General features: G+C 45.6%; 1 protein-coding gene across 2 annotated transcripts in view; it reads left to right on the top strand.

Annotated features, from left to right (window-relative positions):
* pbx1b (pre-B-cell leukemia homeobox 1b) overlaps positions 1 to 23,245 on the top strand; it is a 73,858-nt gene that overhangs the window by 33,694 nt on the left and 16,919 nt on the right. For both annotated transcript variants that reach the window (XM_080506099.1, XM_080506100.1), the window contains exons 3-4: positions 19,302 to 19,549; positions 22,657 to 22,847. In XM_080506099.1, the coding sequence (XP_080362225.1) occupies positions 19,302 to 19,549; positions 22,657 to 22,847 (439 nt within the window). The remainder of the gene's footprint in view (positions 1 to 19,301; positions 19,550 to 22,656; positions 22,848 to 23,245) is intronic.

Raw genomic sequence — 23,245 nt, 5'->3', positions numbered from 1 at the left:
TATTTCAGTGACGTTTGTCCTCGACTTCGTATTTCAGCTGCTGTTTCCTTGAAGCCCTTTAAGCTCTGCAGCCAGAAAACCTGTCATTCCAAGGCCAAGGGGTTCGTAATTTGACACCAGCCTCATGATTGTGCAGATCGCCATTGTGTGGATGAACAAATAGAGAGCGGCAACAGCGTGATTGACGTCCGCTTGGGCTCCTTTCTCTACGGACGTACTTGGGTCCCGTTCGCACGGGGCCTCGTTTTTGCCTTTTTCGTTCCTTGAGTTGGCGCCGTTTGTTTGTTTTTGTAACGGAACCACACACACATGCATGCAGAGAGCAACGGTGATAAACGTTAGCAAGTCCCAGGAGACATTTGGACGGAGGACGCCATGTTTGTTGTTGTCCAGGTACTGGTGCTTGAGCTGAAGGGACTATTTACACTGCAAAGATTCCTCTGAAAAAAAATATACTAAAACAAGAAAATTTATATTTAAAATAAGCAAAATTATCTGCCAACAGAACAAGAAATTTTTACTTGCCAAGATTTTCAAAAATAAGGAAATAATTCTAGCCCCCATGTGACCCAGCGTCTTGAAATTAGCATTTTTGGACTCAAAACAAGTTTTATTTTCATGTGTTATTATTTTCTTAAAATAATAAGATTGGGATTATGAAATGCCAGTTCAGGTCCTTTGGTTGCACCTCAGTCATCTTAAAATGAGAAAAATCTTTGTTTTAAGCCAAACAGTACTTATAACTAGCTAGACTAGCCTAGCTAATAAGAAAATAAAGTAATAATCATCTTAAAACTTGAATACTAATCTTAGCGGACAATTTTGTTTTAAGCAAAAATTACTTATTAGTCAAAAACAAGTCATTTTTCACTTAATTGAAGAAATTATATCTTGCCTAGATTTTACTTTTTGCAGTGTCCGCATGCGCAAAGTAGCTCTGCTTGCAGGGCAAAAAGTTCCACCTTGAGAGCCATTTTCAGAAAGTTGCCTTTTCACTGGCTTCGGTCATCCGTCGTTGTGAAAGCGGTCGAAAGTTCCATTTTCCTCTTCTAAACGGGCTTCAGCCTCAGCTCTCGGCACTCCAGCACATTGACGCCGTGACGTTCTGCGACGCATGCGAAGCATAATGGGGGGGGGGGGGGTTCAAAAGGAATCTTTTCAAAAGGAATCTTCTCGAGTGAGGAAATGTGGCTGCTTGAAGGTGACTCCACGGTTTCCTCTCTGCCGGAGGAGTTGGATCCGGGACTCTCTGGAGGGCTGCGGCATGTAGGTCACACCGGCCTCATCATCCGACTGCACAGCATCGCAGGATGCTGGCTGGGATGGCTTTATTGGTGTGCCGGTGATATATGATCCTGCTGACACCGGGGCTGGAAAAGCGGGGCAGCAGTCTGCTGTGGATGCCGGATCCGCAGGAAAAAAACAAAAAAAAATGTTTGGTTTTTTTTGTTTTTTTTCATCCTCACTCGCGCATTGGCTTGCTCAAATTAACCTCACAAGCAAGAGTCTAATTAAGTTTCCTCATTGAAGCTTAGCATCACATCTCTGCTCTTTCCTGCTGATGATTTGTCCCCCCCCCCCCCGCCACCCCTCCATCCCCCCCCACCCTCCCCTCCACCGCCGCCGCCATCCTGTCATTGGGGACGAGCTGTGAGGAGCAGCAGGCAGCGATCTTTCACCGATGGCGAAGGAGGGGGGTAAATGGCGTTGGTGGGTGGGTGTGGGGGGGTGGTGAAGTCGTCAGCCTCTCTCCATCCTCTCCTCCATCACTACAACCTTTTCCTTCGCTCCGTCTTGATTGACAACGGGGGTTCTTCTGACCTACATTTGCATCTGCTCCCTGACCCAAATAGGACCCGCGTAATGAGCCGCCCGCTCGTCTATTTTCAATCTCCAGCGTGGAACTTGTGCGGTTGTTCATCCTGTCGCTATGAGAAGAGGGTGTGTGTGTGTGTGTAAGGGGAGGGGGGGGGGTACACTTAACTGGTCTGCGGTAGCAAGTCTCCCCGGGGCTTTGTGTCTGCACAAAGGCTTGCCTCCTAACTCCCCGCCTCCCCCGGCCACCCAGGGCCATTCTGGGTCATCTGATTACTCCTCGCTGTGATTACCAATCAGGCGACTTGTGCTAATGTGCCGTATCACTGAGACTCGGAGGCATAAAAAAAAAAAAGTCCTCCCTCTGATTTCACTCTAATTTGTCGAGTCTCTTTGTCATCAGTTTTTCTGGCGCGTTCTCAAATATGGCCATAAACAGCCTCAGAAATCCACCCCGGCGTCCAGATTCACAAACCGTGCGACGGGTTTGTAACGTAATCTGACTGCGCAATGAGCCTGTTATTGTTTTCTCCCCGAACACGGGGAACAGCCGACGCTGGTAAACAGCTTGTATACAAACAGAGAGAGAGAGAGAGGGAGAGAGAGAGGGATCCCTTGGGATCTCGCGGTGGATTCCGAGAGCGAGCGTGAAAACTGTTCCCCCACATCGCAGCACAAAACGCTCCTCATCACACCAGAAATATGACCGCCGCTTAATTTAAACTCCGGCTGCTTCATACCATTAAAGCAAAAAAAAACCCAACAACAGCAAACAAAAACAAAAAAACCCTGACCTTATCGCTGTTCTTTTGCAACACAGTTGCATCATATGTGTTCATTGTTACACAGAGGGTCTGTCTTCAACTTGGAATATCGCAATCGAAGGTCTTGTGTAGAAGCAGCGTAGTCGATGAAACGTACATTTTCCCTGAAGCACGGCAACATATACTGAACAGTGAAGGTCTCGTACGATTCTTGGCACCCTTCACCGGGATGTAGTTGTAGAACTGCCGGCGGCCCTGACAGACTCTAAATGTCTCTCGTATCCATCGAGAAGCTTCTTTGTGCCTCGTCTGCTGTGAGTTTCTGGCTCGCCGGTTGTGATGCCTTCAAGAGCTGCGGGTTTTTGCGGGAGTTGTTCTTCTGAAACGTCACATTTCAGAAGTGTTCGGGTTAGATTCAGGTCAGGACTCGTTGCTGATCATTTTTAAACTCTTAGAGGCCTTTCACATCGGGATATTCCCGGGACTCGGTTCACTGGGGAGGGGAGGGATCCAAAGAATTTTCACACCTTCGGATCAAACCTCCTGAAAAATGTCGTGCAGTTACACCAGCTGCTGGTTAGGGGGCGCTGTCGCCTGGAACAAACAGCTCATTGATTTGTCCACTTTAATCCACAGTAGCTAGGCTAATTAGCTTTGTGGAGCTCGGAAACGTCAACACACCCTTGGATTCATCTCCTGACACTGCTGACAGACATGACAAGAATACTTCTCATAATCTGAAGTGTAATTAATCGTAGCAGTAATTAATATATCGCCCCCAAATAATCCCAAATTATCAGAAAGGATATCCAATATTGACATTTTTACAACCATAACCTTCTTTATGTGGAACCAGATATCAGCTTTTGACTCGTCATCCTGCTTAAAGAGCTTCTAGTAGTAAGTAATTTCTAAGTAAAATCTTTGGTCTTCGCTTTTATCTTTCCTTTGATGTATGAGGGAAGAGGGAAACCGAACAGCATGATGATACCGCCGCCATGTTTCACAATAGAAGGACTATAAACAGAGACACTCTGGACGAGTGTTTTTGCGCTTCCCTTTCGCCCGTGGTGCCGTTGATGACTAAACTTATTCTCATCACAGAACGATTTCAGAGTGTCGGATGATGGTGGTTTAGTTTTCTCAGTGTTGCTCTTAGATTTATACAGTTTTACTCACAAAGCCGCTCCTCCATTGTGTTTACTGTTACTCTCTCGGTTTTTATTTTTTTTGTAACTTCATGTTTCACCAAACACCCACTTAGTGTTCACACTGGTATTATGTAACTGGACAGGCTTGTTTTGCTGTTGTTTAAGAGGTTCACTGTTTATTTGCGCAAGCTCGAATTTGCTCCACGTGACATTTCGTCACGTTTTATTCTCGACGTATACCAAAGATTGTGACATTTCACACACTCGCTGATCTATAATCACACGTTTGATGCTCTCCACTATTGCCCCTTTTGTATGAAGCAAAACCATCATTTGTTGGTTAATACCGGTTAGGTGATAAGTGAAGGTTAACCACAGCTGCGTCACATTTGTTTTTTTTTGTTTTTTTATTGTATGTGCATGGGAAGAATACCGTTAATATCATTAGACAGATGCCTGGTGAGTGTGCCTATCGTGCACATTGTGCGGCAGAGATGTGAGTAATCCTGACAGTAGAAATGGCAGAAGGGAATTGAATTTAGCTCTGGCAGAAATATGCATTTCCTCTCGCCGGAAACAAACTCCGCAACTTGTTTCCCAGTTTCATTTCATGTCTCTTCACCGTGGGGCTTTCTCTTATCACCGCCATGATATCACGTGAGTAATCTCATTTTCCTGCAGCTTTCATAATGGCATTTTCCCACATTCCCGGTTCTGATGAACATCCTCGGCACTGTAAGCAGATAAAAACCCGTCCCCTTCGCTGGAGAGAGGAGGGTGGGGGGGGGGGGGGGGAGAATGAGACATATTCACCTGGAAATTGCCTCCCTTTTCATTCGTTTCACTCCGGCTTTAGTCCACCTCATTTCAGATATTATTGCTCCCATCTGTGCTGAACAATCAAAAAGAAAACCTTTTCTAGTGGCTGCATTAGATGGCCTTTCATTTTCCCCGGGCCTCAAATCATAATGACATAATGTTGCGCGCGAGCCTCTGCAGGGCTCCTCTCCCCTATCTCTTCACACTCTAGCAGCTCCACTGTTCCCGATATGTAAAATACCAAATCCTATTATTTCTCTCGGCTAAATAACACTCGTCCCAGAGGCGTTGTGTGATGTTTTAATGAGAGCCCCCCCCAATTCCCAGACGCCCGGCGCCGTCTCCTCTTCCGCATTTTCCTTAAACTGCCAAGTAAGAGGCCCATTAATAATTCAGCTCATTAAAGTGTGTTAATTAATCTGGAGCGGTGTAACAGGGAGAGACTGGGGCGCAGGGAGGAAACTCTCCGGGGTGGGGGGTGGTGGTGTGGGGGGGGGGGGGGAAGAAACATTGGGCTAAGAGACGTGAAGCACCCGCTGTGATGGAACAGGTTCCCCGGCACACGACCAGTCCTCCGGCATCATTTATCTGGCAGGGAAAAGCTACGGAGAGGCGCCGCTGCTGCTGCTGCTGCTGCTGCTGCTTCTGCTGCTGCTGCTGCTGCTGCTGCTGCTGCTGCTGCTGCTGCTGCTGCTGCTGCTGCTGCTGCTGCTGCTTCACCCCGAGACGTCTTAAGGCAACTCAGCCAATCAATGATTCAGTGTGTCTGCACACAGAGTGATCTCTGTGTGTGGTTGTGTGCTTTAAAAAAATAGAAAATCAGTTTCTGGGTTTTATAAAAGTACAAATTATACATACAAACATCCTCGAAAACACCTATTTCTTTTTAAGGTCAAGAAACTACACTGTGTGTAGCCATGTCCACATGGTTAAGGTATTAGATGTACACAGATGATTGATTTTCGTAGAGCTTTTAGCTTTTTTTGCATTGCAAGAGGGCACGAGTGATGTCAGCGGTTTGGCGATTCCTTAAAACAAAATGAGTGACAAACGTACGGTGAACCCGTGCCTTTAGGTACCATTTGCGTATGGAATATGCATTTTAATTTATGGCATTTGATAAGTACTCTGATCCGTCTTACTTGTTCTCGTCCTAGAAACTACAGCTGCTCGGTACTGAATGTGTTGAAATAACAGTAACCTGCATAATGTAAACTGCAAAGCTTTGGCCACTCATTGATATCACTGCTGATCGCGTGTAGTTTCATCGTAGCAGTTACGAAAAAGTTCCGCCTTCTAATCTACGGTGATTAAAAAAACTGAAAAACTGCCACATTGTGAAAAGGTGTACATATGTGTAGAACAGCAAATTCTGCATAAATCAATAAATATGGAGTCGAGCAGCTTGTTAACATGCACATTAATGGAGCGGACGGGGAGTTATCGTCTGCACACAGACTCACACCCCGCAGTTTACTGGTCCCACTCGAAGGGCTTCACTTCACTCTCGGGTTTGTAAACCCCTTTCTGGAGGCCTTTCGTTCTGAAGGACAGGAAGTTCACGAGTCCAGGGCATACGGGGTTAAACGTCTGGCCGCCCGCTCTCGTCGTGGAAACTGTGTTTGACTGCAGACGGAACAGATTGAACCTCTCGCCTGCTGAAATCCCCAAAAAAACTTCCGGGATGAACTCTTCAAGGAATGACAGCGGATCACTGGCTTCGATCAATTCCCCCGAGGTCCGGGGATTCTGACGTTATCTCGCCTGAAACGACCCTCCGAGTCGCTAATCTTTGATGCTTGCTGCGCTTGTAATTTTTCCACAACAGCGACGCCCCCCCCCCCCCCCATCCCCCCGGCTGCTCTGGTTTGCTCTGATGAGAGGGAGCCGGTGGCTGCAGCAACGTTGTCAATTAGTTTCACCTCGTTTCAACTTTCTCTTTCAGTGCCGTCTCGAGTGTTTGATGCCTCTGCGTCTCCCCCTTCCTGCAACAACGGTGGCAAAGCGTCGCGGTAAAACCACGAGGTTAAAGTTACTCTACCAGGGGAAAAAAAAAAACTACATCTTTATAATATACTTCCCATAAAAGCTCTCACTTCTGCACAGAGAATAAACCCGAAACAACCAAAACAAGACGGCAGTTTCCCCCCAAACCGATCACACCAACGTCGATTTGTCTGCAAGGGATATCAAATATGGCGAAAATATCAACGTTTAACCGATTCAGCCCGGAAAAAAAAAAAAAAAATCCAGACTTTCGCAAAGAAAGAGTCTTGAAATGCTCCAACCGTCTCTGTTAAAGCTGCCGGTGTTGTACGAACTACCTTTCGGCTCTTCTCTTGATATTTTGGCACGTCATAGTTCACACAGTCTGACTTACTTATTCTCATTAATATTAAGGAATCTCCAAACCGCTGACGTTGCTCGTCCTGTCTTGCATACCCGCAGGCATTAAGAATACAAGTACTCTGAACTGGTGTCGGTATCAGTGCATCCCTACTATATAGTAAATATAGTTAAGGGTTGAAATGGCGTATCGATCAAAAAGAGATAAATAAATTGCAGCAGTTCACTGAAATACACACGAAAGCACACATTTTTACAGTCACACTGTGGATATTGAGAGTAGAAGGTCCATTTCTATTGTGACTCCTTAAAATATAAACAGAAAAATATTATAGTAACTAACTAATAATGCATTGATGGTTATATATGGTCATCTGGACAAAAAACACTCTCTTCGATGCCTTACTTGCCAAAACATACACCAAACTTACAAAAAAACACAAATTGAAATTGTCAAGATGTTCCGAATGTTTGGCTTTGAAGGTAACTTCTCTTTTTTTAACTGAACTCACAAACACCATGTCGTGTTCGGATCCAGAGACCGTGCTGGGGCTTTTTTTTGTTGTGTTTATTTTGGGTCGTTTCATGTGGCCGATGGGCAAACTTATTCTCTCTCAGCGCGCCTGCTGCCACTCACAAACCCTCCGCCGCACCAGATGCGGCTTAATTTACTGCGACTTGGCTAATCATCTTGATTAAGGATTAATTACTCTTAATCACTTCTACATAAACTGGTTGGCAGTAGGCGAGCGAGCCGCCCTGGTGAAAGAAATTTTTTTTTTTTTAATTAAAAATGCCGCTCGTGTCCGATAGTAGCGGTGCAGACGTGCCAGGTGCTCCAGCTGAAGTGCGAGAACCTCTCACCCCACCCCCCCCTCGCATCTGCCCCATGTTTTTTGTCTACAATCGCCCCGGCCTCCTCCGTTTCCAGTCTCCTCAAATTGTGGTCACCCCGAGCATATTTGCGGCGAATGGGGGGGGGGGGGGGGGGGGGGGGGGGGCACGGCGGTCAGGCCTTTCGGTCGGCGGGAGGCCGAGCAGACGCGGCGCCGCGGCGGGAGATGGGAATGCGAGGGAACATGACCACTGCGAGTTCCATTAACACAGACTGACAGGGGAATCACACGGGCATCAGGGGGTCCCGGGGATGAGTCTGACAGCAAAGCGGCCCGCGCCACGCTCGCACTGCCACAACCCTCCACCAATCCTCCCCCAACCCCTCCCCCCCCCCCCCCTTACAAGCTGAGGGTGGCAGCCTGGTCACCTTCCCCTCCTTGGCCTGGTTTCACGCTGTGACATGCTCGTCTGCTCTCCTGAAGGAATGGCTTTAATAAGGTAGAGCAGGGCCCACTGTTAATGACATCGCTGGGCCATTCACTACACACACACACACATACACACACACACACACACACACACAGCCCCTGAGGCCATGGAAAAGACTGGTGTGTGCTGCCGAACCCTCAAATGCCCCGTGTTGCTGGACATTCGTCTGGATGCTCTTTAACTGCTGCCCGTCCTGCACAGCGGGCCGACTCCAGCCAGGAGGGGCTGTGAACCGTGCCATTTACCTCGCCGCTTCATCAAATAACAGCAGAGGCGTAATAATGAGAGTAATTTTTATTCAAAGAGGAGAGACTTGCCAGGTTACTGTGAGGTTGGTGGGCTTGAAGAATGCTGCCTTTTAAAGCGAAAAAATGCGACAACTACAGTATTCGGTCTGCTCAATATCAGAAGTGTTTGATGATGGTGTGATTGGAGGATCTGATTGTAGTTATAGCACTGGTTATGTCTGCTTTCTGTTCCATAAACTGAGCAGGTCGCCTGTCACATTGCAAAGCACCAACGTTGTGATATTTCTGGAGCAAAACCTTTGCATTGGATATTATGTTATTGCAAGTTTCCCCATTTAACTCGGCGACCTATCCCTGCATCTTACGTAACAGTCGTAGCACCCAAACATGTGCACTGGTCGGACGCTCGCCAAGAGTTATGGAACCAAACAAAACCGTGTTCGCGTCATAAATTCCATCGGTTGAGTCAGCAATGCGTTTTCTCCGACATAAGAAGAATGAGAGTATTTCCGCTCCGTGAAAGTCTAAATACAAGAGGAATCAAAATCTCTTTCCCGAGCTCGTCGTTGTCTTAAAGGAACTGCGACAGAGTCGAGGTCTGATTCGTCCTCGCGAAAGCATCGGAATGTTCACCGTTGAATCTGAGTGTGTTTTCCTCTTGGCTCTCCAGACAATAACAGAAGTGTGTGTAAGCCTGAGGCTGGCGGTGCATTAACTTCATCCTGAACACAGCGGGATTAGGTCAAGCATAGCGTTCTTCTGAATACCAAAGGTTCCAGCAAAAATTTTTTTTTTTTTATGGTTTTAAATATATGTGTGTGTGCAAACTTGTTTTGGAGCCTTCGTGGGGACAATCTGTAAAAGGCAGGTCACATTTGTGGGGACCATCTACGTTATGGGGAACATCCACAAGTATTGTTATAAAAGTAAGACTTTAAAATGTGGTTTTCTTTTCTTACCCTCAGCCGTGATGGATAAATTCGGTTTGTGTCTCTTCACAAAGACATTACTCCTTCTTGCTCTCTGGTGGGTGGGGGTGGGGGGGGGGGGGGTGGGGTGAGGGTGTAGCAGTGCGCTTTAATGCGAAGGCTGTCAGCTCCACTCTCCTTGATTTTCACCTTCCGAAGAGCACGAGGCCTTATCGGTTTAATTGATTCTTTATCTTTTTCGTTAATTTCCTCTTTAGTTCACCGGCCTCCTCTTCCACCTCTTTCACGTGTCGCTTCACATTGGCTCTCGGAGATACTTCCAGGAAGTGGCTCTATAGATTAGTATGTTTCATAAAAAGCCAGATTTCTTTTTAACAACACCGTTAAAGAGCTGGGTCCTCACTTCATTGTCGTCATCATCCATTAACCTCTCTGATATCATCTGCTAACCTTTTTCCCTTAAAATGAATTACATGACTTTATGCTTTGAAATTAAGTGCAGTAAAATTATGCACACACACACACACACAGATCCCAAAGCACTTTTCCCTGCATATCATAAGAGTGAATTAGTTTTATATTGCTGGCAAGAGTTTAAAGTCTTGAGGACCCCCCCCCCCCCCAAAAAGAAAGTAAATAGAGGGGACTTAAGGAGAGGCAGATTTAACAGTTTGATGCCTGTCGTCTTCCTCCTGGTGTATGTTGGTTCTCTTTCCATTCCAGTACACTTGTGACTGTATAATGAATTATGCCGATGTTGAATTAGCATGTAGCTGTCGCTTCAGCTCTGGCGCCCGCCTCGTGACAGGACCACCGTAGCACAGACTGGTGCGGAGCGAGAGGCTTCCGCCGTGATTTATTAACTGCTGAAGCCACAATGAAGTGCGCCCACTGAAGCACCAATGCAAACAAATAGGGCCAGGGCCGTCACTGTAAATCCAAGCGGACAGGCCGACCGCAGCCTGACCAGAAAAGGGTTAATTATGCAAAAGCGCTTGGCTCCTACCAGACGGGATGGGGTTTTTTTTTTTTTTAAGGGGGGGGGGGGGGGGGGGGGACTCTTTGAGGCTGGAGTACACCACATGCTGTTTATCATTACAAATTGTAACACTCTGCTTTGGAGCATACTCCGCTTCCCTTTTTATGGCTTCAATCAGCAATAATTTAAATCCCTTTTTATTTATTTATTTTTTTTAATCTGAAAGAAGCCAGGTTAGTCATGTCACTGCGGAAAACATAAGCCACCGAAAGATTATTAAAGCTACGAGCGTGGTGCATTTGAATACATTTTAGAGTTTGGAACGTGGTTGATGCCTCACTCTAAAGTTTCTGTGTGACATTAATAAGCAACGTTTCTTTATGCAACATCTTAATAAAGTTGGAGTCAGTATTTTGAACAAATATCAAGCTAAAGTAATAAAATCACTGTCTATCTGAGCACTGATAAGTCCCACTATTGATGTTTCGTGTGATTGCTGCAGGTAGTAAACTGTCGTATGCAGAACTCCAGGCCAACCCAGCTATTATAGAACTTAAAATAACTTGGCTTAATTATTATGTTGGGTTTTTTTTTTAAGGAGCTAATTGCTGTGAGGTAGCAAAGGTCATTTCCGGCTGCAAGTAGGTTTACCCGTGTTCTCTCTTCACAATTAAAACCTGAATACTTCATGCTTTTGTTTCTCAGATTTCTTCTACTGTCTGTTTTATCAATAAAGCTTGACAGCGGGGTTGCGATAACAACGAGTTAGGACTCAGAAAAGCGATGCAGAAATTCCAAAATGCAACTCATTTCATATGCAGGTGTTCAGTTCAGCATATTCCACCTGCAAGTTGCACAGAAAACACTGAGCTCAGATGTTTACTGTGTATCAAAGTGGATTAGCATAGCATGTAGCCTTCAGCAGAGCAGGAGTTAGTGTGTCTACTCAGTGTTAAGCGTAGGTAGCTATCGCAAAAGACTGAATGAATGAATAATGTTGTAACTGGTCGCTAAACAGCAGAGTCACAAGCAGGAAATCAAAATAGAAATGACCAAAAACAAGTTGCTCAGCTTCTGTAATTCTGCCTTCAGATGGACGCCACCGTCGGAATTTTTGGAAATCATGGCATATTTGCCTTATATCATGGTTTTGTGGATAACGCAGTATACAGAGTCATACAAAGAAAACTACGGCAGGCGAGGAAAATGAAGTGGAACAAGTTACGAAAACGTCGCTGGCTCTGAAATCCTCCTCGCGGAAGAGCTCTCAGAAATGTCAAAGCAGGCGGCTGCTGATCCGCCCGGGCATGCGCCTCCGTCACCTGACCAGGCATCGAGTGTCACTTGTGGCCCGGTGACGCAACGCCACGGATCACATTGCAGGCATGTGGGTGCAGAGCAGGGAGGGGGGGTGGGGGGGGGGCTCCGAAAGGTCTCCGCCGCTTCCAATCCAAGTGTCCAATCTCTGTCAGAGGCCTTTATGTTTCCCCGTCCGTCTCGCTGTGACAGAACAGCCCCAACGTCATTAATTAAACATCAGGCCCCCCCCCCCAACCCCACCCCACCCCACCCCGACACCACCAACCCCAATCACACCGATCGCCATGACAGGCTGCCATGCCGACGGTCCCTGTCGACACGCCTTCGAAATCTAGAAGGGGATTACATATGGTAATGGTTTTTGACAGGCTGCCATTTGCCTCCGTTAATCTGATAGGATAAGGTATCTGGACTGCAGAGCAATTCTTTTTGAGTCTGAAATTTTGATACCACGAAGAAGAAGGACAAGAAGAAAAAAAAAGAAAAGACTAAAAAGAATAATTTTTTTTGAAGATGTGAGCAGTGTCCTGGAAGGAATCTTAATCCCCCTGACAAGCTCTTGATACAATTTCCAAATATTGTCAAAGACCCAAAAAGTGTATTTTTAGACCCCGGATCTCGCTTGTGCTTCCTGTCAATGTTGATATTTCCCCACGTTTATGAACGGCCATCATGTACGCTGAGGTGACGTGCCGATCTGCGATGGACCTGTGTCCTCTCCTCGCTGATAGCATCTCCCTTTTTAATAAAAGGAAAGAAAATTCTACTTACAGCGCTCAGGGGGCGAACTCACTTTAGTTTTGCCGCAGTCAATTTCTGTTATGGCAGAGTTCATTCTCTGGTGTTTCGTCAATTCAAGGGGCTTTTTGAATCTCTCTCTCTCTCTTTTTTTTTAATCAAGTCACCATAGCATTCTAGCCAACAACAGATTCTGCGTTAATTCCTAATGAAACCCCACACCCAGATCATCTGCAAGGTCCTACTCATCTTTTTTTGTTGATATTTTCAATATGACATCAAAATCCATTTTTCAGGTATGTGGCAGTGGTAATCCAGTTTAGTCCAGCTCTGTAGTGTTTTTTGTCAGTTTGGTATTAGTTAAATCTTGTACATTTCTTACCACCTCTCATATTAGACACTAAAGTGACTTACTTTGCCATCTTGTGGTGAACAGTTGTGTCACAACACTGAGGCTCGTTGATTGCTAACATCAGACAGTGTGTGTGTGTGTATATTGTTAAAGGTGTAGTTTGTGATTTAAAACAATAACAACATCTTAATTTGGGATGTAGTATTCACGCTGTTACGTACCTAGTTAGTTTTGAAAATGATGTCACCTGCAAGGAAATTCACATCCACTTACAATCATGAAGCCCTTAACTCTTTATGTACACCATTGCCACTTCCTATATTAACTGCCTTCCTGGGGAAAAGTCATTTTGCAAGCTTTAAACATTACAAGTTCCAGATCCAGCCAACACAGTCAGAGCTGCTCCCAAATGAAGCATCTCTGCTGTAAATACTTTAATTAATACTGTACTTTAGTACCCAGAACAATCTTCATACGAGGCTCAGGCCCAATATTCTCAAATGACTTTATATAACAGGAAAGCAGAACGGGCCTCCCCCCTTACATTCCCAAATACCAGCGTAAATCATCTCCAACCATGATATTCCCAACCCCCCCTCACCCCTACCTTCATTTGTTGCAGAAATGAAATATGTATTCCCAGAAAAAAAAAAAAAAAAAACCGACCAGACAGTTAAAGCATCCACCTCCTCGAAAAGCAAATTGTCCCGGACTTTTATTAAATATTGATCCGATTTGTAAAAGGCCAGATGTTGAAAGGTGAAACAAATGTCATCTTTGTCCTCCTCGAGTTTTAAAACTTTTCCCGTCTTTCTTTGGGCCGGTGACATTTCTGTCCATGAAATGCAACACAAATACCCCCCCCCCCCCCCTCGGCTGCTGCTTTACACGTCTTCTGGCGTCTTCTGTATATTCAGAAACCGAAGCCAAAGCAAAATGCATGTTTTTGTTTTTTTTCCTTCTTCTGTGTAATAACATAAAATGAAGCAATAACCCCCCCAATGTATATATACGTCCTTGTGAAAATTGCTTGTCAACACGAAGGACTGAAGGGAGGGGGGGTTGTCGTTTGACAACAAGCCGTCTCTGAAATGCCTCCAAGTGGGAAAAGGCGTCCATTAGAGCCATACTGGGGGGAAAAAAGTGTTCACAGAGGGGGGGGGGGGGGAGTGTGGCCAAATCTCTCTCTCTCTCTCTCTCGCTATCTCTCTCTCTCTGTTCCACAAACACACTCACGCGCGATTGTTTATCCCCGGGAGAGCGTTCAGTGTTTTGTCTGCGGGTGGCTAAGTAAGTTCACCGGCGCAATTGGACGGGGGAGTGCCCAGCAGACCCGGAGGCTCGGCGAACATTAGGACGAATCAATTAGGCTGCCATTAGCCAATAAAGTGGCCCTCGCTGAGTCGTGTAATTATGACCCACAAGCAAAGCCTATTTTATGGCGGCACATTATCCCCCCCCCATTTCTTTTCTTTATTAATTTTATTTGTTTGAGATAATCCCTCCATGGTTTTAATTACGGGCTTTCAGTGCAGCGCCGTGTAAATAAATCGTCGTTTGGAAGCCGCCGCGTCATGTTTCCTTAAGACGTGCGCCTCGCGACGAAAAGCTTGGATGAGCCGATGACGTGAAGAGGGGGGATCCACTCTGGGAGTCGAGGATTCCCCCCCCCCCCCCCCCCCCCGACTCCGGATTGAGTGATAAGAGGTGCCGGGACGGAGCCGATGTTTACAGAACACGCGAGCGACTTGGCTGGTTCCCGGCTCGGTAGGACGCTAAGTGTGACAATGCGCCGCCAATGAGGGACGACAGTACACAGCCAACATGGCGTGATGCATTGTTCCCCTTCCCGGGTCCGTCTTGACGGATGCTCTCCCCCGAGGCAGCCGGGATCGGCGGCCAGAGGCGAGCCGGGATCACCCGAAAAGGGGCGATATTAACAAAAAGGGGCGATATTAACAAAAAGGGGCGATACATGTGTCAACAACCCTCGTCTGGGGGGGGGGAGTTTGCGCTAATTGTCAATTATTTTGGGACAACTGTCGTCACGGATTGCTTTCCAATCCATCCTTGACCTTTTGTTATCTTGAGTTTAGAAACGAAAAAGTCAGCCTGTTTGTGTGTGTGTGTGTGTGTGTGTGTGTGTGTGTGTGTGTGTGTGTGTGTGTGTGTGTGTGTGTGTGTGTGTGTGTGTGTGTGTGTGTGTGTGTGTGTGTGTGTGTGTGTGTGTGTGTGTGTGTGTGTGTGTGTTTTTTCTTCCTCCCGTTTCCCCTCTCCTAAGAGATCTCCTCAGAAATGACCTTGTTTGCAGCAGGCGCTCTTCTAGCACTGATGCTGAAGGAGCTTCAAGCCAAGTGAAATAAACACTTCACCAGCGCAAACACTGGAACTTGGCAGGGGTGGATTGCATTTTTTTTTTTTTTTCTACTCTGTAGACTCTGGGAATTTTTATGTTCCCGTTTTCACTTGACAGTCTAGACATTTTACGAGTCCAGAGGAAGACATCCGGCCCCAGATCGTTTTGCTTGAACCATCAGAGAAGAACTTCTCTTCCTATACGTGTTGCGCCAGCACTGTCCAGAGTTTCCCTTTTTCTTTTTAATTCAAACCTTCTATCCCAATAATAACTACTGTATTTAGAACCTTTTATATTTTTTCCTTCAAAGATACTGCCACTGCGTATATATATTTACCCTCAGTCCAGTGTGTCGTCCAGGCTGCTTGGTGTTTGTTCAGCTGCCAGTCGCTTCAGACATTATTTCCACTTTGGCCAATCCATCTAATTGAATAAGCAAAATGAAAGAATCAGGAGACTCTTTTTCTCGCTTTTTTTAAATATTTTTTTTATTTAGAGTAAACACAGGAGTGACTCACTGTACCACCTTGTGGTTCAAAAATATTAATGTAAGATTGAGACCCTGTTTACACAACAACGCATTCAAGTGAAAAATGCAAAAGGTTTTGTTGCATTTCGGATGTCGGAGCCACTGAAAATGCAACTTTTTGAAAACACTCCGGGTCTATTTCCGTGCAGACGCCAAAAAAACGCTTCTGCAATAGACATAATAATTAGTTCTGTCTCAGTAGACGGACAATATGAACAATGTTTACCTCCTGAATGTCATGACTCTCAGTTCATATTCTCCTGGAACTTTTATTTTGACAGTCACCGAAATAACAATCCAGCTTGGTTGTCCGCTAGAACATCCGCGATCTCGCCATTGTTCATGTCTATAGCGTATTGTTCTCTGCTGCACGTCTGTGCATTATTCCAAAAAAACAAACAACAGCACCCACGAGTGGCCCGACATGAAAACTACCTTGTTTTCAGTATTCAATCCATTTCTGTGTTAAGTGGACATCGTTTTCATTTACAGCAAGATTCAAGTTGCTAGATATGCGTCGTTATATCAAAATTTAAGCAACTTACCAGCAAATGTTTGGGTCTGTTAATATAGTTATTACTGAATCTGCATCATTAAAAAAAAGCAGTTTCAAAACATATGTTCAAAGATGTTAAATATATAAATAACAACACTATTTCAAGCTTTTATTCAGTTGTTTGTTAGTTTTCTTGTGCTTGTGTTATATCTGAATATGTGATTATTCCTGTCTTCATGGAATTTACTCACGTCTGACCTGGTAACTGTATTTTATGACCACTTACAGCACAAAAATGAACTGAGCAAGTAAAAAGACAAAACAAAGTGCTTATGTGTAACAGCTGTAGGTGTTTTGTTCCATGTGGGAAAACTACCAGCGTGTTATTAGTGTGCAGCTTCTAATTAGACGTTTGGAAGCAAAATACTATACACAAATTTAATAATTCATTCGATGTAGTTCCACGTTGTTTCAGCAATGAAAAAAACTCTCTACAATTGACTATTTTCTGATTTGTCACTCTTCTGTGCTCTGAGGCGGAAAAATTTACAGTCGTTTGACATTTTTAGCATCGTTAACATTATTTTCACATCTTTCTGGCATTTTGAAGGACGAAAAACAACAATTGATCTCAGTCTTCTGCCTTATAATTCTCATAGATTCTATATTTCCCGGTGTGGGGGCGAGGCATGGCCCCATCCCGCTAAACTTTTTCTCTTTTTTGGGGGAAAACCAGGCGGATTCCAAACATGTCTGGAAGGGTATCTCAAACCACAAATCCTGTGAACCATTCTTTTATATTTTTTTTTTAATTCAATGTAACTTGTTATTGTGCGCTCTGTCACACTCGTCAGTCTTCTTTTCTCCCTCTTTAAGTACACTCCGCTCCGACTTGTTTTCCCCAAGTGGAAATTACTTCCAGAAAGTGCGGCTCATTTTCTTCCAGGGGATATTGTGGTGTGCTCTGGATTTAACACCCACTTTGGTCCGGTATTTATGAGGCGGTAACTGTAGGAAGGGGAGGAAGCAGCAGCAGCAGCAGCAGAAGAAGAAGAAGAAAGACCCTCTCTGTGCTGCGAGGGTTCGGGGAGGCGGGCGGTTTACAGTTTCTGGTGTGCGTCCGGGTTCGTGACCCGGCTGTCATCGAGGTGAGTCGGGTGTGAAGCCGTGCGAGGTTTTCCCCGAGACCCTCCATACGTTAGCCGCGCGGAGGAAGGGGTCCGGCTAATGAGACGGGATGTTTGTAGAGTCCTCCCTCCCCCCTCCTCCCTCCTCCCACATTCAATCTACCCCCCGCTGAGCGTCGTGGCCTGAACCCCTGACCTTGTCCACTCGCCAACAGTTGCTGTATTTGCATTTCCAGTCCACTTAATGGCAAAAGTGTGCGGGGGGGGGGGGGTGACTATGGGAGTACAGCAGGCCTCATTCTCACCCCCGCTGATCCCCCCCCCCACACACACACACACACACTGCCCCCCGAATCAGGGCCCGACCAACCCGGACCGCAGTCTGGGGTTAATGCACCAAGCGCTCTTATTGTCTCGGAATTAATCAGGTCCTCTCCGCCTGTCTCCTCTCATCGGGAGACAAACGATGAGACGTGCCTTCCTCAAGTGGCCGTTGACACCCGCCGGGGTGTCGAGTCACGGAGCTCGTGTGGAGGCAACCCCCCCCCCCCAAAATTACCCCCCCCCCAAAAAAGACCACCACCTTTTCCCCAGCACCAGCTGGCCATTGATGCGCTTTGGGATCAATTTGGATTCTATCGCGGCGCTTCACTCCGCAACCGGGAGTGTGTAGCTTTTTTTATATTGAAATGGATGTTTCTCAGATGAAGGAGGGAGATCGAGCAGTGGTTTTTTTTGTTGGGTTTTTTTTTTTCACCTCAGAAAAGATGATGAGACAACAGAGGTCCTACGGAATGTCAAGGGGGACCTCTAGTGGACGTCAGATGTACCCGCCTAATCTAGGATCTGGTTGTCGTAGGGAACAACACATATTTGTGCCGTCACTTCAGATTAATTTGAAGCACACTGCAATGTTTTGGGCAGCGGTCCAATCCAATCCTGCAGGGGGGAAAAAAAGCTCCGCTTCTTAATTCAACACCTATAATCATGATAACTGATTGGCTGGCAATTTATCTGCTCAAAAAAAACAACACTTGAAGGAGCAAAAGTTCAAATAGTAACTGTAAAACTGAAACAATCAGTTCATAGAAAAGAAAGTTTACAAATAGTTGATCATCAATCCATCATTTGGGATTTTTCTGTGGAAATTTATGACAAAATTCCATCATTACTGCCTTATTATTAAGCTTTTTCTGATTTTTTTTTCACGTTTGGGAAATTGAAGACAGAATAACTAGTGAATTAAATAATCAAAAGCTGTCTTGAATGTGATACAAAGCCAGCCCAACTCTCTTCTTTTTTCCCTCCATATTTTAATTTCTAAGCTTTTGTTTGTGTTCGATCATTTCTACTTTATTTGGTGTTTTACCAGTATTGTGAATTATGGGGTGTGACACAGTCTGTACATTTTGAGCACTAAACACATGAAAGACAGTGTAAATAGACAAAAATCTAACATTTCCAATTGAAAAACCTTAGAAAACCACAAAAATCTATAAAATAAGTCAATTAAATTATTAATAATGACTGCTAAAACGGAAAATCCACCTGAAAAGATGAATACGATGTAAAGATGTGGACGTTTTTGTTTTCTTTTTTAATTTTCAGGCAATGTGTAGATCTTCATGATGACATGAACATTTGAATTGGGCGTGTTGGAGCAGGAATATATTAAGAACATCACTGGAATATTCAAATATGTTAAAGAGAATATTAGCGTGACTCTGAGCAGAGGCAGCGGCAGACACCAGAATTAAATCCTTTTATTAACGAACCCGGACGGAACGTCTTCGGTTTGAGCCGTGTTACTTTTAAGTAATCCGCCTTCTCCGTCACCCAGTTCGTCTGCACACTTCCTCCATCCTTTGCGTGCCTGCATGCATGCTAGCGTGTGTCTTCCTCCTCCTCCCCTCCCAACCACCCAGCTGACAGCTTGTTACGACAACACGCCGCCGCAGGTGTGACCTTTTGCGACTGACCTCCGTGCCCTTCTCCTGTCATCGCAGTGCTGAGCATCCGCGGCGCCCAGGAGGAGGAGCCCCCGGACCCCCAGCTCATGCGGCTCGACAACATGCTGCTGGCGGAGGGCGTGTCCGGGCCGGAGAAGGGCGGCGGGTCGGCGGCGGCCGCGGCGGCGGCGGCGGCCACGGGCGGCGGGGCCGGGCCCGACAACTCGGCCGAGCACTCCGACTACAGGGCCAAGCTCACCCAGATCCGGCAGATCTACCACACCGAGCTGGAGAAGTACGAACAGGTGAGGACTGCAAAGCCCTCGGTATGGACTCCTCACGCCGTCAGGACAAACCTCAACGCACCTCCCGCATGCACACTTCTACTCCAAGATTAGCGAGAATATTGACACATAGTACCTCTTTCAAAACAATCACATTTCAAAGAAAAAGAAAAGTTTCCACCGTTGTGAACGAAAGGGAAGCAGAAGGAAGAATGAACTTTTGTAATCTGTCCAATATGATCCAACATTCAAATGGAGGAAAATCTGAGGGGGAAAAAAAATGGATTTTGGGGGAATAAACTTTGAATACAATGTATTTGGACCAAGAAAATCCATTGAAAGTGTTGGAAAGCGGGAGAATATGACCCCTTTAAGGCGCTAGCCAGCCTTACCTGGGTATCTCTAATTAATAACAACTAACTGATTCCTTATATATATATATATCTATACATACACAGGTTGGCCTTCGTTGTGCACGTATCCAAACAGTGGTGTGAAATTCAGTGGGTAACGGTGGCGGTGTGGGAGGGCGTGACGGAGGAGAGGGGAGCCGCTTTCCCCTCGTTGCCTTGATAAGCGATGCGTTCACAACAGCGGCAGCGACAATCGCATCGCCTTTCAGATGAACGAGGGCGAGACAGATGAACACGCAAGATAGGCAGACACAGACAAAAGCCTGACACGGCGAAATCCAGAGAGAGATCGACGGGGGTGGGTGGGTGGGGGGGGGGGGTAGCAGGAATGAGAAGGAGAGAGACAGTAAGAGACACGGGAGTCAGGAGTGTAATATAGAAGCAGATTCATGCCTGGTGTCACACGGGGGAGGAGGGGAGGTGGTGGGGGGGTGAACGAAACGTCAGGGTGTTCGTTTCTCAGGGTCGGCTTCACTGTGAAAAAGTGCATATGTGAGAGGGTGGCACAGCTGTCATTGATTCCTTTCAACAGACTGCCTCCACCGTATCAGTTAAATATGAGACATATCAGCGCCGTCACAGACCCCGTGAGGAAACTCAGCCCACAGCTACATTAAACCGAGGTGGCAGGGGTTTTTTTTTTGTTTGTTTGTTTCACGAGTGAATTTGAAGTCCTCGCGCTCTGGAGTTAAAGGTTTGACGCCACGCGGCGACAAATCGAGAACTCATCTGGAGTTTTTGTGCAACTTCAATTACTGAACACTCAAGTGATGCCAGGTTTATGCTTTAGGTGGCAGTAGTGAGTTCATGGTTTTTGTTTTTTTATTCAGAATGACCGAAGTGACTTATAAGTTCTTGAAGCTTCATGTTGTTATTGGGTTAAGTTCATTATATTAAAAAAAATAATAATAATAATTCAATACAAGGTTGAACAAAATGATTAACTTAGTTGTTTTAACCTACTGGTGCTTCTTCTCTTTTGTGGCTGATTCAAGTCAATTAATTAAACAATTTTGTATTAATTTCGATGTTACTTTAAAAAAATGTCGAACAACACAGTGTCCAGTCTGACCACAGCACAGTTCTTTGGTATTTGTTTGTTTGTAACTATTCATAAAAATCCGGCTCAGTACCAACAGTTTCTTTTCACGTTAGAATAGAGGACAGAGTGGATGATAGATTAAGAACAGCAATGCACACAAGGACACCATGAGGGAAAACAAAAATCAAATAAGGCAGAGCGCAAAGCTTAAACTTGAAGAACAACAACAGTGTCCCACAAAGAATGTATTCTAGACACTCAGATGTCAAAATCAGACAGAAGGAAAGGTCAAGGTTTGCACTAAAAATAAAATTCTCCCATCTCAGTGATGTTTTAAAACTGGGTCTCGATTCTGGTCGAACCAGTCAGCGACTGTCTGGCTCTGCCACTAAGCAGACGAGCGTCCATAACAACGTGATCGGAAAGTCCAAAAACGAATCATATTTCGCCGAATCCATTGGCACGTTTCAAGGAGAATTGACAAGAGGACCTAAACACAGTTCAGGGTTAAGCTAAGAGCAATCTTTATCGCGTACTGTGTCCAGAAAGCCAAATACCAAACGAGCAGAGGGAACCGTGACAGGTGTAATGGAGCGATGACACAGGGGCACAACCAGAACTGGGATGAAACAGGTTGTAGACTCAAGATGAGGAAGCTAAACAGAGTTCAAAAGAGTTCAGTCAAACAAACCACCAAAGACGCCTTGGCAAACTGAGGCCACGTTTACACGTATATACCTGGGTATCTGAAAAACACGTTCATATTTCTCTGCGTTTGGGCGCATTTACACAAACGACGATTCCTGAAATCTCTGTCCACAAGGGCAGGTCGGCGGATATTTACGTCACAATTCGTGACGTCCCGTTATTTTTTCCAGGATTCTGATTGGCTATTGTGGCTTCATGCTTCTAGCTACACTGCCCCCTGCTGGTTTGGCATGCTCACAGCAGCTCCGAACCAGATGTATATGTGGGCCAGTGTAAATTAAGTTATTCTTTTAAACGTAGAGGTGGAAAATTTGTTTTTCTCTTTTAAACTGGGTACGTCTAAACGCGGCCTGAGACCTTTGTGCGCACAAACAAGCAAGTGTAGCAAACAATAAACCAGGCAAGAGCAAATACGTAGTCACAACATGAAACGTGCTTTAATCTAAACATGAAACCTATAAAAGTAGAAACTAATACGGAACCAGAATTTGAAACTGGAGTACTGTCAGGAAAAACATGACAATGGGACTAAATACAAATCATAATATGGGGAATATTAGTCGGTTTATATGCTTGTCAACTTCAGTGAAGCATCATGATAGAGGGCTGATTATCTTCACTACTTCTCTTTTTTTTTAAGTTACTTTGTTAAATACTGCGTTACATTGTAACAGGCGGCGAGTTGCAGTGGTATTTGGAGTTTTAGCAGTTCTCGACTTTTGTGTTTGCCACTCTATTGGACTTTCATTCTACATTCTTGAGTGACTGATCTACCATCTTTAGGGGGGAAAAAACAAACATATATAACAAGATTACAAATGTTCATGCTTCCTTGCACCACATTCATGATTTCATTGAGTCGACGCCATAACCTTCCAAGAAATCCCTGTGCACCTTTAGCCATGCCGTGCCTTGCAAGAAGAGTTCCCTGATGCCTTTCTCTGTGTGCCTGTCCTCCCTCGCAGGCGTGCAACGAGTTCACCACCCACGTCATGAACCTGCTGCGGGAGCAGTCGCGCACGCGGCCCATCTCGCCCAAAGAGATCGAGCGCATGGTGAACATCATCCACCGCAAGTTCAGCTCCATCCAGATGCAGCTCAAGCAGAGCACCTGCGAGGCCGTCATGATCCTGCGCTCCCGCTTCCTCGACGCCAGGTGCGTGTCCTCGCTTGGAACGGCGACCTCCACGTCTCACCACGTCACAGACGCACCGTGCGCAGGCTGATATCCATATGAAATGCAGAAACCTACCCCCCCCCCTATCGTGCTGCAAAACACGCCGAAGCACTTCGCTGTGTTTTTTTGGGGTTTTTTTTTAAACCACACAAGCCGTGGATCACGCGGATGCCATTTGGAACGCTGTAGCCACCAATAAGAGCTCCCCGCGTGCTCCATAACGCTAACTGTTTCCCTTTTCTAATGTAATCGCTTGTTCTCTTTGATGCGTGTTCGGGATTTGCATACATTCCTCCCAAGGATAAATCTCACTCAAAGTCTGAGTCGGAGGCATAACATTTAAATGAGGCATGCGCTCCCCTCACAAAGCTCCCTAT

This window comes from Blennius ocellaris (genome assembly GCF_963422515.1).
Source record: "Blennius ocellaris genome assembly, chromosome: 12".
Lineage (NCBI taxonomy): Eukaryota > Metazoa > Chordata > Actinopteri > Blenniiformes > Blenniidae > Blennius > Blennius ocellaris.
This window is presented reverse-complemented; position numbering and strand designations above follow the sequence as displayed.